General features: G+C 32.8%; 3 protein-coding genes across 4 annotated transcripts; 1 reads left to right on the top strand and 2 right to left on the bottom strand.

The window, feature by feature from the left end:
- The first annotated feature begins 149 nt into the window (after positions 1 to 149).
- LOC115701450 (glyceraldehyde-3-phosphate dehydrogenase GAPA1, chloroplastic) lies at positions 150 to 2,982 on the top strand. The gene is made up of 4 exons (XM_030629255.2): positions 150 to 546; positions 658 to 777; positions 1,302 to 1,606; positions 2,058 to 2,982. The coding sequence occupies exons 1-4, from the start codon at positions 505 to 507 to the stop codon at positions 2,803 to 2,805; spliced, it is 1,215 nt and encodes a 404-aa protein (XP_030485115.1). The 5' UTR covers positions 150 to 504; the 3' UTR covers positions 2,806 to 2,982.
- LOC115701451 (OVARIAN TUMOR DOMAIN-containing deubiquitinating enzyme 12) lies at positions 2,058 to 5,250 on the bottom strand. The gene is made up of 8 exons (XM_030629256.2): positions 4,623 to 5,250; positions 4,420 to 4,548; positions 4,248 to 4,322; positions 4,095 to 4,168; positions 3,949 to 3,997; positions 3,765 to 3,849; positions 3,406 to 3,462; positions 2,058 to 3,286 (listed from the first exon to the last, which is right to left on the bottom strand). Exons 1-8 carry the CDS (start codon positions 4,767 to 4,769, stop codon positions 3,240 to 3,242), a joined length of 663 nt encoding a protein of 220 aa, XP_030485116.1. The 5' UTR covers positions 4,770 to 5,250; the 3' UTR covers positions 2,058 to 3,239.
- Positions 5,251 to 8,442: 3,192 nt separating this feature from the next.
- Positions 8,443 to 17,241, bottom strand: LOC115700667 (UPF0481 protein At3g47200). Of its 2 annotated transcripts, XM_061102054.1 has the most exons (3): positions 17,207 to 17,241; positions 12,061 to 12,159; positions 8,443 to 10,213 (listed from the first exon to the last, which is right to left on the bottom strand). In XM_061102054.1, exon 3 carries the CDS (start codon positions 10,203 to 10,205, stop codon positions 8,649 to 8,651), a length of 1,557 nt encoding a protein of 518 aa, XP_060958037.1. In that variant the 5' UTR covers positions 10,206 to 10,213; positions 12,061 to 12,159; positions 17,207 to 17,241; the 3' UTR covers positions 8,443 to 8,648. The 2 variants fall into 2 exon arrangements, with proteins under 2 accessions (XP_060958037.1, XP_030484146.2); XM_030628286.2 differs by lacking the exon at positions 17,207 to 17,241 and having other exon boundaries at positions 12,061 to 12,207.

Here is a 17,241-nt window from a genome sequence, read left to right as displayed (position 1 = left end):
GTAATTTGGTGCAAGTGACCCAATAAGAGCACTTGTTGATGAAAAATTGACAAATAGTAAAGTGTCAATTTTTGGGCTTAGGCCCACCAATGATTAGGCCCAACAAGTTTCTTTGTTTTTTATAAGAGAATAGGCCCAAAAAGTTGATCGAGAAAGCAAAGCAATCAATCAATGACAATCCTGAGCTGTAGAAAGAAATTGAATAGAAGAAAAAAAGAGTGGTAGTGTATGCATGTGAGGTATATTAGCAACAACAACAAACAATAATAATAATAATAATGTGAGAAAAATAAGAGTAAGGAGTGGACTTGGAGATGAGTAACCACAGCCATACAAATATATGAGAAGCTATCCATAATCTAATCCCTTCTTCCTTTCATTTCAGTCACACCCCTTCTTCTCTTTCTCTCTTTTCTCTTCTAAATAATATTCAATATATATATCAAAAACCCAACCTTACAAATTTTCTGAGCTCAAAAAATACCCATATCAACACAACCAACCATGGCTTCGGCTATTCTTTCTGTGGCCAAACCATCTCTTCAGGTACATTTACATTATTTATATTTATATGATAAATGATCTAATAATAATCATACTAATAATAATAATAATGTTACATTAATTTGTTATGTATATATATATATATATGTATAGGCCAGTGGAAAGGGATTGTCAGAATTTTCTGGACTTAGAAGCTCAAATGGTTCCATTCCATTTTCTAGGAAGACTACCTCTGATGACTTTGTTTCTTTCATCTCTTTCCAGACCTCTGCTGTGAGTATTTACACTACTACTATTCATTTATATATATATATATCACTATTTTATATGCTTTTAGTTCATATAATATAATGTTAACTTTAATTGCAAAATTGTATTTTTGATCAAATGTGGAATTTGTTAAAAGAATTTTGTAGATCTTTTAATAAGTTGTTTGTGATAGCTTGTACAATGTGTCTAGAAAAATATTTTGTTAAAAAATATGGAATATTATTTTACAAAATTAAAAATAAATCTATGTTGCCAAACACATAATAAAACACATATTATAGGGCTTAGGTTAACAATATTAAGTACATTCTATTTTATAATTTACACCATGTGGTGTTGATATGCATTTTAAACCACACACATAATATAAATGTGGGTCCTATATTAATAAATAAATTTGGTTGGTTGGTTTAAAATAAATGTTACATTGTATATTTTATTTTATTCTTTACTATCACAAACAATTAGTACATTATACATAAAATATAATTTTTGGCACGTAAATAATAATTGTAACAAATTAATAGGTTGGAAGCAGTGGAGGATATAGAAAAGGTGTGGTGGAGGCTAAGCTAAAGGTGGCCATAAATGGATTTGGACGAATTGGAAGGAACTTCTTGAGGTGTTGGCATGGCCGAAAGGACTCGCCTTTAGATGTCATCGCCATCAATGACACCGGTGGTGTCAAGCAAGCTTCTCACCTTCTTAAGTACGACTCGACACTAGGCATCTTCGATGCAGATGTCAAGCCTGTTGGTGATGATGGAATCTCTGTTGATGGCAAGGTCATCAAGGTTGTCTCCAACAGAAACCCCTCCCTTCTTCCATGGAAGTAAGCTACTACTATACTAATATCCACAATTTCATCATATATTTTCTTAATTGCAATAGTTGTAATGATGATAAAGTTAATTGAATTTTTCTTTACAAATGTTTTCAATTTAGTTAGACTTCAAAAATAAATTATAGATAAATATGATTGATGAAAGTTGTAAGGTGTAAAATGTTTTAGAGGGAAGTTATTGTTTATCGTTGGCCTCTATAGTAACATCAGTCGAGAGATATTTAATTAAAATTAAAATTTTGATATTTATAGATGAAGAATCAATTTAAATTAAACATAAATATAACTAAGTTTTTAACAAATACATATACTTTATAAATTGTCAAAAATTCTTTCATCTAACTTATTTTTATGGCTTCCTAATTTTATCCATTTTGAAAATTTGGTATTTGAAGATGAAAAATTAATTAAATAACTTTTTTTTTCTTTGGGCTTGTAGGGAGTTGGGGATTGACCTTGTCATAGAAGGCACAGGTGTGTTTGTGGACAGAGATGGTGCAGGCAAGCACATTGAGGCAGGAGCCAAGAAGGTGCTCATTACTGCCCCGGGAAAGGGTGACATTCCCACCTACGTGGTGGGAGTGAACGCCGATGGCTACAGCCACGATGAGCCAATCATCAGTAATGCCTCTTGCACCACCAACTGCCTTGCCCCCTTTGTGAAGGTTATTGATGAGAAATTCGGCATCATCAAAGGCACCATGACCACAACTCACTCCTACACCGGTGACCAAAGGTTGCTCGATGCCAGCCACCGTGATCTTCGTCGTGCTCGTGCTGCTGCACTCAACATTGTTCCAACTTCAACTGGTGCAGCCAAGGCTGTTTCCCTTGTCCTCCCTTCACTCAAAGGCAAACTCAATGGAATTGCTCTTCGAGTCCCCACACCTAATGTCTCAGTCGTCGACCTTGTTGTTCAAGTCTCTAAAAAGACTTTTGCTGAGGAGGTTAATGCTGCTTTCAGAGAAAGTGCTGATAAGGAACTCAATGGCATTCTCTCTGTCTGTGATGAGCCTCTTGTCTCCGTCGATTTCAGATGCACCGATGTATCATCCACCGTCGATTCTTCGTTGACAATGGTTATGGGAGATGACATGGTTAAGGTCATTGCTTGGTATGATAATGAGTGGGGTTACTCACAGAGGGTTGTGGATCTGGCTGACATTGTAGCCAATCAGTGGAAATGAGATTCCCAATCCAATCATTTTAATAAGATTTTTTCCCTGCCTTAAATATTATTCACCAACTGTTTTTTTCCTTCTTTTTTCCTTTTTCTATTATTCCTGTCTAAAAATTTGTAATGAGAACTTTGAACCGATTTCCCTGGCTTGTCATTACTCAATAACAGCTTTCCTTTCAATCAATATTTACTCAAAGACCCATAAACAAATCAAAGAATTACACTATTCCAAAGAATATAAATGATCCATCCTTAAAACAACAACATCAATAAATAAAAAAATTTACAACAGAGAGACCAAAAAAAGTGGAGCTTGTGTGTGTGAGTAAAATTGTACCAAGATCACCTATCAACTAATGAAACATAAGAGTTGACGGGTTGCGATAAATGTGCACAAATGCAGCATCTCAGAGTGATTAATTTCGATAAAATCTGGTTTATCTAGAACAACCAATGCTTCTTCCTTGGCTTCTGCTGTGCTGGAGCAGCTGCAAAGAGGCCATTTTAGTGGATTTTCAAACTAGTGCCTTTCTCTTGAAACCATATTCAAAACAAAATAAGTATGAAAGCTTAAAGCTACAAGTATGGACTCAAAACGTGCACAAACCTTGGATTTCATAAAGTGAATTATAATGAACCTCAGACCAGAAACTCAGCCACAACTCTGCATGATTCAAAAGAATAATATCAATGTAAATGTACTAATGTTTTCAGGGGTTTTTTCCAGCAAAAGAAGGTGTTAGCCTAAACACAAAAAGTACAACTAGTTTTGTCATTAGTCCACACAATTTAATTCTTGTTTAACTAATTACTTGATCTTTAGTTTAACGACTAGACTTTTTGTGATGATTGCATAACTAACATCATTCCTCTTCCTCTTATTAAACTAGTTTCCAATAACTAAAGAACATTCAAACTCTGTTTTGTTTAATAACTCGAAAGGAGAGAAAAAACAGTCAAACTTACCACGCTTCGGTGCTTGATATTGTGGCATGATTTCAATAAAACAAGTGTCTCTGAATGATGTCAAAAGGCATATCTTTGCTGCAAACTGTGAGGGAAAAAAACAATAAGCATCAATCATCATCATCATAACATGGAAAAAATGGTAAAACAATGCCAATAGTGTGATTTGATTGATTCTATATACCTTATCAGCTGCTGCTTGTAAAGTAACATGGTCACCCCATTCACCAAGTCTGCAATAGAATCAGATGGTAAAACTTGAACCATTACATTACATTTCATTTCAAGCAATAATGAAATCATTCATCAAATTAAGAAAAAAGAACACACTTAGCCATTTTCTTGTAGTAGCGTTTGTACTTCATTGGGACATAACTATCATACAGAGAGCGAAACCCCTTAAGCTGAAAAACCCCAAAAATTAAATAAAAATCGATTCTTTGGTAGCTGCAATTACAGTACTTAATCTGAAAAATGCCTTACCTGTTTCACAATATCTTTGCGCACATGTTTGTGATACTCCGGCGAACGGTAAATCTGATCAGAAATCGCACGAAACTGCCAATACATATGAAAAAGATTATGTAATGATATATTTATATATATATATATATAATTCTGTTTTTTCTTTCTTTATTAGTTCAAATAGTAGTACCTGGCAATTTCCATCGCCGGAGACCTTAACTTCACGTAAACCATAAACATTTAACCTCTGGAGAAGACGGTGATGATCCAAAGTAGCATCGCTTAAGTTAGGGATGAACGAATTGATGCGAGGAACATGCTGAAAACACACAAAAATTAATGAGATGATGATGAAATTGAATGAATTGAAGAAGTAAAAAGTAAAGAATTTACAGGAAGAGGAGCCAAATTGGAGAGGCGTCTAGCGAGAGCACCGTCCAAGTGAGCATATTCTTCGGTGAGAACTTGGGCGATCATCCGATCATCCTCCATTTCCTTCTGCTTCTCCCTTTCTGACCATTCATTATTCATCATCATCATCCTCCTTCTTCTTCTTCAAATCAAATTTAATAAATTGACAAAATCTGAAATTTGAACTAACAAACTAATTTAACTAAAACCCTAGGATTGAACAATACAGATGAATCAATGAGTGAAAGAAAAAAAAAAGTTCTTTCTTTGAAATCAAACCAGGGATTAGATTTTTTTTTCTTTTTTTGGCCAATTGATAATTTGGGCAAATCAAATTTCTACAACCTTTTTTGATAAACTAACAAAATCTCAAATTTGAGCAAACTAATTTAACTAAAACCCTAGGATTGAAGAACAAGAACGAATCAATGAATGAAAAAGGTTCTTTCTTTGCAATCAAACCAGGGATTGGATTTTTTTTGGCCAATTGGGAATTTGGGCCTTTTCTTCTTTTATTTATTTAATTATTAATAGTCATATGAATCACACGTTAGTTGGTTGGTCGCTCCCTTTTCCCTCTTTCTTCCTCTTTAGATAGATTAACTGTATGTACACGTCAGCACAGCCCGAATCAGAGTTATTATTATTTTTTTAATTTTATAAAAACGACATGTCGTTTTATACTTAAAAACGATATAAAGTGGAAAACGACAATTACCAGCACACACACACAATCTAATGGCGTGTCATTACCTGAGCTACAAAACGACATGAAATCTTAAAACGGCAGCTACCAAATCAAACTGAGAAGTACTAAAAAAACGACAAGTACAAGATCAAACCACCAAAACGACACAAATTTAAAAAAAAAAAAACAGCATGAAATACGGAAAAACAGTAAATCGACAAAAATACCAACAAAAAAAAATGGCAACTAAAGAAAACATCAAAAAAAAAAAAAAAAACTAGATTTATTTGTCAATTTTATCAATAAATATATTTATTTCTGAGTTTACAAAGTTGAACAATGGTGAAACTACATTGGCATTTGAATCATAGGGGCTATATGTTAGACATTTATTATAATAGGAAGCATATATAATCATGTATAAAATGCTGAATTAAATGAATATACACACAATTTAACTATAGGATTGAAATACCTTAGTTATTGATTATTTGAGCTTCAATCTTACACGAATTTTTATTTGTAAAAAAAAGACTAATTAGTGTGGGTAATCAGACAATCGGGTCTAAAATTGATTTTTAGAACTAAAACCACTGTAATATTTTTGGTCTCCAATCAAGTCTTCAGGTCGTCGAACTTGAAAATATTTTTATTTCACAAATAATTTACATTATATCCACATATTTCAAATAAATATCCGTAATTAATAAATTACACTTATTTATTTATTAGCAAAATTTATAATTTATGCTAAATTAGGTTAGCAAGATCATAATCACACTTATCACTACCTAATTAATACATAATATATAATAAACCATAATTATTCGTAATTAGATTTTTGAGATATTACAAATCTCAAGCGAATGAAATCGTCATTAACTCCATTCATCTTAAATGCCTGACAAAATTTCATGAAATTGGATAAATACATTTGAGTCTTCCGAAGGTAGCCCCCAAACTGGATTATTGATTGAACCATCTGAAGAATAGCTGACTTGATTTCAAAATTGTTTGTATCAACAACGGGTGGTCTTATATAAGACTGGACCCCTATCATTGTGGGTAACACATAATTCTTCAAGCTTCTACCAGGTAGATTATGGGCATTATCCTGGTCTACTGCACCCTCATTATTCCCATTATGAGTCATGACTTCTTCTAACCTAACCCCTCCAGAAGCAACTCTTTCTAACCTCTCATTTTTTTCTATTCTTTTTACAAGTCTTTTCTATTAGGATCAACAAGCACTCTTGCAGTTGTTTCTTGATGTTGCATAAACTAATTGCTCATGAAAAAGAGAAATATTTACCCAAATAAAGTTAGCAAAAGGTGAAAAAAAAAAAAAAAAACTAAATTAGAATAAAATTTAATTATTTTAATAGTAACTAAAAACATTCCCCAACAATTGTGCCAAAAATTTATTGAGAATTCTAGTACGAAAGTATACATAGTCGAATCAAGTAATATAATGATAAATAAAGTATCGTTCTTACGAGGATTGTAGTTAATTACCAAACAACTAAATTTCTAAAATATATTTGGTGAAAACAAAAATAAAAAAAGAATGTTTAAATTCTACTGAAAAAGAAAATAAATAATTAAATACATTATACAATTAACAATGATCAAAGCTTACGGTGATTAATTTCGATTGAATCTACTTTCTATGGTTTACTATAATTTAATTATAAATTCTAATTTTCATGTGATAGCAGATTTACTAAAGAAACTTATATTCATAAATTTCAACCTATATGTAAATTTTTCATGATTCCATGATAAATTTAAATATATAGAAGTCATTAAGCATAAAAATTCTAAATGTTACATAAATCGTATAGGTACTCTCGTCCTATATTAAAATTTATATCTATTTCACTATAGCATAATTAATACTTATTTTATTGATAATAATATTTACATATTGCCCAAAATTAAAAAAAAAAAATAAAATAAAAAAAAATTATTAATTTCCATATAATATAATATCTCACTACCTGGGTAGGAAACATATAAGTGCATGCATGGCATGCTATGATTGGAAGAATACATGACAATCATTTAAGCATCGAGACAAAATATTGTCCAATCCAATAATGTCTACCTACCATTATTAAATTGTTTTATTTTGTCCTATTGCTAAAATGAAAAATGAACCATTTCAAAAAAAAAAAAAAAAAAAAAATTGCATGTGACAAACCCCTCATTATATATTTCCTTGGTACATTTTCCTATATATTATCTTAGCCAAAAATCAAATTAATTTGATCATTAATCAGATAGGCAAACTTAGAGATTTTGAGGGAGGGCTAAAGCTTACTTTGAAATTTAAAAATATATTAATACACAATTTTTATTTTCATATATATAGTAGTTAAATAGAATAATTAATTAAGATGGTTTAAATTTACATGGAAGACCATGTTTTGAATCTATTGTCCATTTTTTCTATGTGTATTTACTTTTTGTTTATTAGAAACAACAAATGAAGTACAAGGTTCAAATTAGATTCAAATTTATGACCACTATAATATGAAGATGTTGCTAAACCATCGTCCCACTTAAATTTAGATAGTTATTTATTGTTTTAAATTATATTAAATATATAACTAAGCCCACCTTAAAATTCAATCTTGGATCCGCCACTTTAATCATATTATCCAAATGCTAAACGGAGATGATCTAAATTAACATTAGACAACACCACAAATGAAAAACATTGATATTTTGCTAAATGAGTAATAATATGTGCACAAATATTACTCAAATAGTATTCTTTAGATAATTATACATATCGGGTTTAGATGAGATCTACAACTTAAAATAATTATGTCACTAGATTATCATTTGCTAAAGAAATATAAGAAAAATCTCATGTCAAAATATTACTTTTATCTCTATTCTCTTTCAACATTAAGGAAAATTATAACTCACATATATATATGAATAGTTACCCTAATTCTTGTTTCATGATCATGTTTACATATAGTCTCTCCTAACCATAAGAAGAACACATACAATGACTTTGTTCCCTCTCTCTTTACAATTTTCACAACATGCATGTAAATAAGATGTATATACATATACATATACATATAGTGCTCATATCAATCAACATATTAAACTAGTGAAGATTTTGAATATCTTAAGAAGTTATACAAACATTTATTGCGAAGAAATATATAAACTTATAAATATTATACAAAATAAAATAGAAATCACACCTTTATTTTGAGTTTCATGAGCACTGAAAAAGTGATCATATCATATCTCAAACCAAACATATATATATATATATATGCCTAAAGTAGTATTAATTAAAGATGTCTAAAGTAGACATTCTTAAGTGTTGCAGAGACAGTAAAAAGCAGAACAAAGAGTCCAACAACAGTGGAACTACCAGTCCAAAGATCCTTAAAGTAAACCTTTTTCAGTGTTGCCCTTGTAACATTCCATCTATTCTCATAAAACGTATTCAGATCATTATAAAAACAAGCATAGTAAGACTTCTCCCTTGGAATCTGATTACAAAGACTGTTGATCAACTTAGCTGCTTCCTTGTTACTCCCAAGCAAGTTTGTCAAAATCTTCTTATCAACAAGAAAATCAACATCTTCACCTGTGTTTATGAGCTGATCCATTAGAGCAACATAACCACAAATGTAATCTTTATCAGGGTAAAGACATTGCTCCAAAGCCATAACATTTCTAAGCAGAGACTCTGTATCATTCTCAATCTTCAACTCAGGAAGCTTTAACCTCATACCCTTTATAGCTGGTATGAATTTCAGAACAACCTTCTTCTTAGAGATCTTCACATCAGTTAGGCATATTTTTTTCCGAGCAGGCTCGAAAGTCACACCGGCTTTATCAAGCTTAGTGGCAGAGTAAAGATACTTCCTTTCTGTTATGCTCTCTGATTTCATCTTTTTTCTACTTATAAACTTCCTATCTATTGTGCTTTCTGATGAACTTTGACTTATGAACTTTCTTGGAAGCCAAAACTCTCTAAGCAAATCAGTAAAGTGTTTGATTTCCTTGATGTCTTTAGGCTTAACCCTTTTGCAAGTTTCAGTCAAATAATGTTCTTCAAAGAAATAAAGAGTGAGTTTCAAAAGGGTATCATCTTCTTGATCATGATCATCATCATCATCCTCATCAGCTGATTTCTTATGGCTTGATTTTTCTTCAACTTGGTAACAATCAATCAAAGACCCCTTATGATGATTATGATGATGAGGATCAGAAGAAGAAGAAGAGTTCAAACAAACAGAGTTGGGAATTTTGACAGGACTAAGAAGATGTTTTTCAACAGCTTCATAAACTTTTCTAAGAACAAAAAAAGGAAGCTGATTCTCAAGCAAAATCAAATCAAGCTTAACAGCTTTCCTCAACCATGGAGTTCTCAAGATACAATCCCTCTTACCCTCTTGCTCCTTATCAACATTCCTCAAGAAAAGCTCAAGAATAAAGCAACAATCTCTAAGAATAATTTCATCAAACAGATTGGAGTCATTATTCTCTAACAACAAATTTGATGGTATTCCTTCATAACTACTTCTAAGCTTATCAGAACAATCTTTTATGACATTTTTAAGATCAGACTCGATTGCTTTTTGATCACCAAATCGTTCAAGGAAAATGGGATAGTAATAATTTGATTTAACAGTCTCCATTTCACTCAAATCTTCATTGGCATAGTGATAAGGACCAATTGAAACAAGTTGAGGAGTGTAAGCTGATTCGTTTACCTTGCGAATTTTTCTGGGAATTTTGTAAATTATACGATCTGAACACTCTGATTCCCAGTGTCTTATGTCTATTATGATTTGATGATGAACAGGCTTGTCTTTAGAATTTTGATCTTCAGCCATAATATGATCTGTAAAACAAAAACACATTTATTTCATTATTTCATTACATTAACATTAGTGAAAATATACACACATAATCAAAAACTATATTGGTACTTAAAATAAATGGAATTTTATATTTTTACGGATTTTAATTTTTGTTTTATAATAATATAGAGTGTTGTTTTATATTATTTCTAATATCAACAATGTATTTAACAATATTATTTTTTATATATATTAAACAAGCTAGAAAATAAGAATTCATCAGTAATTATTATGTTACATCCAAATAGAGTTTTAATTCTAAAATATAGTATAATAATTAAATTGTGTAATTATTATTTTAGTAACTAATATGTGACCTTATAATTACATGACTTCTAAACACACCATTAGAGTTTAAAGATATTGTAGCGCTTACCCAAAACATATTTGTGATTAATTAGTATAATTAAATAATATGTCTTTACACATAATTTATTTATTTATAACAGAATTGCTAAAAGTATTATTGGTATGTATCACTCTCCTCGGTGTATTCATGTCATCAAACGATACTCTAGATACACTCAAATTGCTCATAAATGATGTGTATTAAATATTAGGAGAATTACTCCATATACTATTTTTTTAATTTTTTATTTTAAATTTGTGGTTTGGATTGCCCCGGTAGTTTCTTCGGTGGTTTCTATGTGGGTTGCTATACGGATTTTGATTGCGATTTAATTTGCTCCGTTAGTTGCTATATATGAGTTTTTGTGTAGAATTCCGCAAAAATATAAAAAAAAAAAACTGTTTTAAAGTGTAAAAATGAAAATAACTCTAAATATTAACTATTTATATTTTGAATGGGGACCACATCACTTTTAATTGAGTAGTTTAGATTAATTACACACATGCAATTTGAATGAATTTTAATCATTATTATAAATAAAATATTATTATTGGGTACTAGTAATATTCAACACATTTTATAAGCGGCAACTCATGCTTACTATTAAATCATTTTAGAACAAAAAGTACAAAATTAATGTAGAAGTGAGATAAAATAAAATAATATATTTTTAAGTAATATGAAAGTTTAAAACTCTTAAAAAAACTACTATTGGAGATGCTCTAATATAACAATGATACATAGAGAGATTGTTAGCATTTCTCGTGTTCATAGGCTTAGCTACTTTCATATTTCCTCTCACAAAGATAAGGTGCCAAGTTCAAATCCTCCCTTCTCAAAGTTAAAAAAAAAAAAAAACAAAAAAAAAAACAAAAAAAAACAAATTCTTTAGCATTTCTCAAACATTACACCTAATATCACGACAGTTTTTGTAATAAAAGGTTTCTAAAATGAATCTCAATACATGTTAAAAAAATAAATCTCACTATCCATAAAAAAAAAAAAAAAAAAAAAAAAACAGTATCAAGTAAATTATTTAATGTTTTATACTTAGCTAGATGGATGCACATAACTTTCTAAAAAAATCATTAATATATAATTAAAAGAAAATAAAAATTATATTATATAATAGATAGTATATGTGTATATATATATTTATTTAAATATTTACAAAATTGAAAATAAAACCTAAACAAAAATGAAAAAGATCATATATAATATGTATCTCCTTTTAGCCTTGATCAGAAACAAATTAAGAGAAGGAAAAACACCAAAGAGAAGAAGAAGAAGAAGAAGAAAATGTATTCATGTAGAAGAATATTAGAGTAATCAAGAGAAAGTGATTAAGAGCTAATTATCAAACTTTAAAACAAGTACTAACTAATCGATCAAAACCCACAAGTTGAATAATCTAACACCCAAATAATCATATCAATATAATATTAAAAATTTAAAAGAAGTAAAGGAAGAAATATTAACCTGCAAGAAATTGAGATCCAAACTAGACTCGGTTGGGTTTGCAATAATTTATATAATAAAATATATACAACAATATACACATGGATATTTATATATATATAGATAAAATAGCAGAGAATGGTATTGTATGAAATCAGCTCAATGAGCCTTTGGTATTTACTTTTCATTATATAGCCACTAGGGCAACAAAGAATGGTACAATCTAGAATATGACACCTCACCAAGGGAGAGAAAATACAAAGAATATACTCTGACAGAATAACAGAAATGAGAGAGAAAAATGATTGGCAATGATTAATTAATCATGTGCCAAAATAGTACAGTGAAAAGATACAACGGTAACAAATGATTTGGTAACTAGTGACTGGTAACCATTTCATTTTCTAACACCTCCTCTCAAACTAAGTGGGGTATGAACCACACCTAGTTTGTCAACTAAGAAATGAAATCTGGAATTAGATAAGCTTTTCGTCAAACAGTCGGCAACTTGATCGTGAGAAGGAATATATCTGATGTCAAGAGCTTTGGTGAGGACTTTGTCTCTAACAAAGTGCACATCTAGCTCAATGTGCTTGGTTCTGGCATGATACACTGGATTTGAGGCTAATGCGCTTGCTCCCATGTTGTCACACCAAGTGATGGGAGTATTTTTGAGAGGAAACTGTATTTCTTTGAGCAGAGATTGTATCCAAGCAAGTTCAGCAGCCACTTGAGCAAGTGCTCTGTATTCAGATTCAGTGCTGGATCTAGAAATTACAGCTTGTTTCTTTGATGACCACGACACTAGAGAGTCACCAAAATAAACACAATAACCTGCCACCGATTTTCTGTCATCTGGGCAGCAAGCCCAATCTGCATCAGAGAATCCAGTTAGAGTCAATCTATCACTTGGTTTGATGTGCAAACCATGATCTTGGGTGCCTTTCAGGTATCTCAATATCCTCTTTGCTGCAGACCAGTGAACATCCGTTGGAGCTTTAAGAAACTGACTTAGTTTGTTTACAGAGAAACTAATGTCAGGTCTTGTGTGTGTAAGGTATTGCAATGCTCCAATTAAACTTCTATATTCTGTGGGATTTTTCAGTAATGTGCCATCTTGAATGGATAGAACTTTTCCTACTGTCATAGGAGTGGGACACGGCTTGAGATGTGTCATGTTGGTCTTCTCCAAAAGCTCTGTTATGTATTTTCCTTGAGTTAAATACATGCCTGTATCATCTCTAAAAACTTCAACTCCCAGGAAAAAATGCAGCAAACCGAGATCTTTGAGTGCAAATACTTTGTTCAGTTTAATGATGAACTGCTGAAGCTTCTCTGAATTATTACCTGTAACAATTATATCGTCTACATAAATGAGGACAAATACAATGTCAGTAGCATTTTTATAGAAAAACAGAGAAGAATCGGCTTTGGAGTTGCTGAATTTCCACTCAATCAAGGTTTGTTTGAGCTTATCGAACCAGGCCCTTGGTGCTTGTCTCAAACCATACAAGGATTTTGACAGCTTGCAGACATAATCTGGGTGGTTTTTATCTTCAAAACCAGCAGGCTGTGTCATGAAAACATCTTCAGTTAAGCTTCCGTTTAAGAATGCATTGTTTATGTCCAGCTGCCTCACTTCCCAGGATTTTGCAACAGCTATAGTTAAGATGATTCTCACTGTACAAGCTTTCACAACAGGACTAAATGTCTCACCGTAGTCTATCCCAGGTCTCTGACTAAAACCTTTAGCAACCAACCTTGCTTTTAACCTTTCAAGAGATCCATCAGAGTTTAGTTTAATTCTATAGACCCACTTATTTCCCACAATGTTCATACCAGGCAGCTTAGGAACCAGCACCCATGTTTTATTCTTTTTCAGGGCATAAACTTCTTCTCCCATTGCACCATTCCAGCCAGGATGAGCTAAGGCTTCTGCAAGAGAGTTAGGCAATTTATATCCATTGACAGCAGCAGTCTTTCCCATATACACTTTAGGCTTGAAAATTCCATCCTTTGCTCTTGTAACCATCGGGTGAGTTGAGACTAAAGGAGCAGCAGTATTTTCAAAGCTTTGAACTTGATTTTGTTGGCTGTCATCTTCCTGATCTTGAGAGTTCGTATGAGCTTCAGACCCTTCATTTTGAATTTCAACATTTTCAAGGACATAATTACTGTCATGATCATTAGGTGCAACCAGATCAGAGTTAATACTACCTGAAAGTGCTTCATCCGTGTCAAGATTAGGTGCTCTATCAGTTTGAGGAAAGTTGCTGTTGTGTGTTGGTGACTGACATTGATTTGTGGCTGGTGTACTGAAAGATGCAGACCATGAGGGGAGCTGAACTTGGACAGATTTTTCAGTGTGGAAATTATTAAGGAAACCATTTTTAAAAGGAAATTCAGTTTCATTGAAAACCACATTTCTAGATATATATACTCTTCCTGTAGAACTTAGGCATTTATATCCTTTGAAATTTTCACTATACCCTAGATTTACACACTTGGTGGAGTGGTATTGAAATTTATGCGATTGATAGGGTCTTAGGCAAGGATAGCAAGCAACACCAAAGGTCTTGAGGTATTTGTAATCAGGTTTTCTAGAAAATAAGGTTTCAATGGGTGATATATTTCCTAAAACAGGTGTAGGCAGCCTGTTTATAAGATAAACAGCCGTTAGAAAAGCATCACACCAGAATTTCAGAGGCATACTTGCTTGAGCAAGTAGAGTAAGACCCATTTCAACAATGTGTCTGTGTTTTCTCTCAGCCCTTCCATTTTGGGCTGAGGTGTGAGGACAAGAATGCTGAAAGTCAATGCCACTTTCAATAACTAAGTTTGAGAATGGTTGATATTCACCTCCATAATCAGATTTTAGTTTCTTAATTTTTCTATCAAACTGATTTTCCACAAGGTTTTTAAATTGGGTAAAAGCTTGGAAAGCATCAGATTTGGCTTTCAAAGGGTAAAGCCAAGTGTACCTACTAAAATCGTCTATGAAGTGAATATAAAACTTGAAATTGGTGTTTGACATAATTGGGGCTGGACCCCAAATGTCAGTGTGAACTAACTCAAGTGGAAACTTAGCTTTGTCATGATTTAATTTAAAAGGCAGAGCATGTGACTTGCCATATTGGCATGCCTCACAGAAATGAAACTCATCATTCTTAGAACTTTTCATATTCATTTGATTTAAAACAAGATTCAAAACATGATTGGACGGATGGCCAAGTTTCCTATGCCACTTATCCTTGATTGAATTTAAACTAGGCTGGGTTACATTTGAATTTAAAACAGATGACAAAGCAGAGAAACTGGTGGAGTATGGTTGCTGAACTTGAGAAATGGCAGAACTGTGAGAGGTTTTGGTGGATGACTTGACACAATTCGAATCAAACTGATAGAGTCCTTCTTTAAGCTTCCCTCGAAGCACTTTCTTCTTTGTTTGGTTGTCCTTCACACAACAATCATTAGGTGAGAACTCAACAGTAACATCATTATCAGTGGTTAATTTTGAAATGCTAATAAGATTTTTGGTTATCTTAGGAACATGTAACATTTCTTTCAAAACAAGTGGACTGCTATTATTAGTACTCATGAAACCAGAACCAATGTGTTTAATAGTAAGTCTACTACCATCACCAACAGTAAGAGAATCTTTACCCTTGTATTTGGTTTTCTGGTTCATGTTTCCAGCTTCAGATGTCACATGGTTGCTCGCACCACTATCGGCATACCATGCATCATCTTGCAGCATCTCAGGTGTAGCCACAAACGCAGTAGCATTCTGCCCAGGTTTATTGTTGTTATCTCCAGCACTTCCAGGTGGTGTTGTTCCCATGTAAGTCTCATCGAATCGATTATAACAGTAAGCAGCAGAGTGCCCATACCTACCACAAACTTGACAGGTAGGTTTGGGGCCACCTCTGCCACCTCTTCCTCTTCCAGTAAATCTTCCACGATTGCTGTTATTTGTGCCTCCTCTGCCTCTGTTACCACTATTCCCTGGACTGTAATTTCCACCAGCAGAAGAGCCTTTGTTAGCAAGATTAGCAGTAGGAGAAACATTATTAGAGTGCTTACTGTTGCCAGAAAAAGAACTGAGTCTATCCAGCTTGCTGTCAAAGCTGAGGAGCAAGTCTTGTAGAGTTTGCCATGTGGTCTTTTCCCTTGCTTCAATCTGCAATACTATAGGTAGATACTCTATATCTAACCCAGACAACACATTTGAAATAAGGAGAGATTCAGGATATGGGTCACCTGCTAAAGCCAACACATCAGACCACTGTTTCTTTTGTTTAAGGTAATCTATCATGGTCATAGATCCCTTCCTCACTGTTTGTATTTTGGTTCTATACTCATCCATTTTGGCCTTTGAATGAGCACCAAATAGAGCCTCCAAGCCACTCCATAGCTCTGCAGATGTAGAACAGCCCATGACCTCAGTAGCAATGCCTTCAGTCATGGAACCATACAACCAGCCCATCAACAACTGGTCATGCACTATCCACTGCTCAAACTCAGGGTTGATTTCAGATCCAACACCTGGTTGTCCTTCTGCATCAAACACGGGTAGGAACTCATCTGGCCTGATCTTAGCACCTGTCAAATAACCATCAAGCCGATGCCCTCTTGCAATGGCTTTAACCATTGTTTTCCACAAGGAAAAATTGTTTCTGTCCAACTTGAGAGCAAATGGCTGGTTTAATGTACTCCCAAAGTGTGGAACAGAGATGCTAGAAGAAGAAGGAGAGCTATTAATACTGAAATTCTGGTTTGCAACATTGCTGCCAGATTGAGCAGAGCCATTCCCTGGTGTTTGTTCTCCGGTAGCCATAGTCACGAACTTGGCTCTGATACCAAGATAAAATAGCAGAGAATGGTATTGTATGAAATCAGCTCAATGAGCCTTTGGTATTTACTTTTCATTATATAGCCACTAGGGCAACAAAGAATGGTACAATCTAGAATATGACACCTCACCAAGGGAGAGAAAATACAAAGAATATACTCTGACAGAATAACAGAAATGAGAGAGAAAAATGATTGGCAATGATTAATTAATCATGTGCCAAAATAGTACAGTGAAAAGATACAACGGTAACAAATGATTTGGTAACTAGTGACTGGTAACCATTTCATTTTCTAACATATATATATATATATAGTATTATTGGTTCTCTAGATCGATCGATCTCTTTC

Source organism: Cannabis sativa, chromosome 8 (genome assembly GCF_029168945.1).
Source record: "Cannabis sativa cultivar Pink pepper isolate KNU-18-1 chromosome 8, ASM2916894v1, whole genome shotgun sequence".
Classification (NCBI taxonomy): domain Eukaryota; kingdom Viridiplantae; phylum Streptophyta; class Magnoliopsida; order Rosales; family Cannabaceae; genus Cannabis; species Cannabis sativa.
This window is presented reverse-complemented; position numbering and strand designations above follow the sequence as displayed.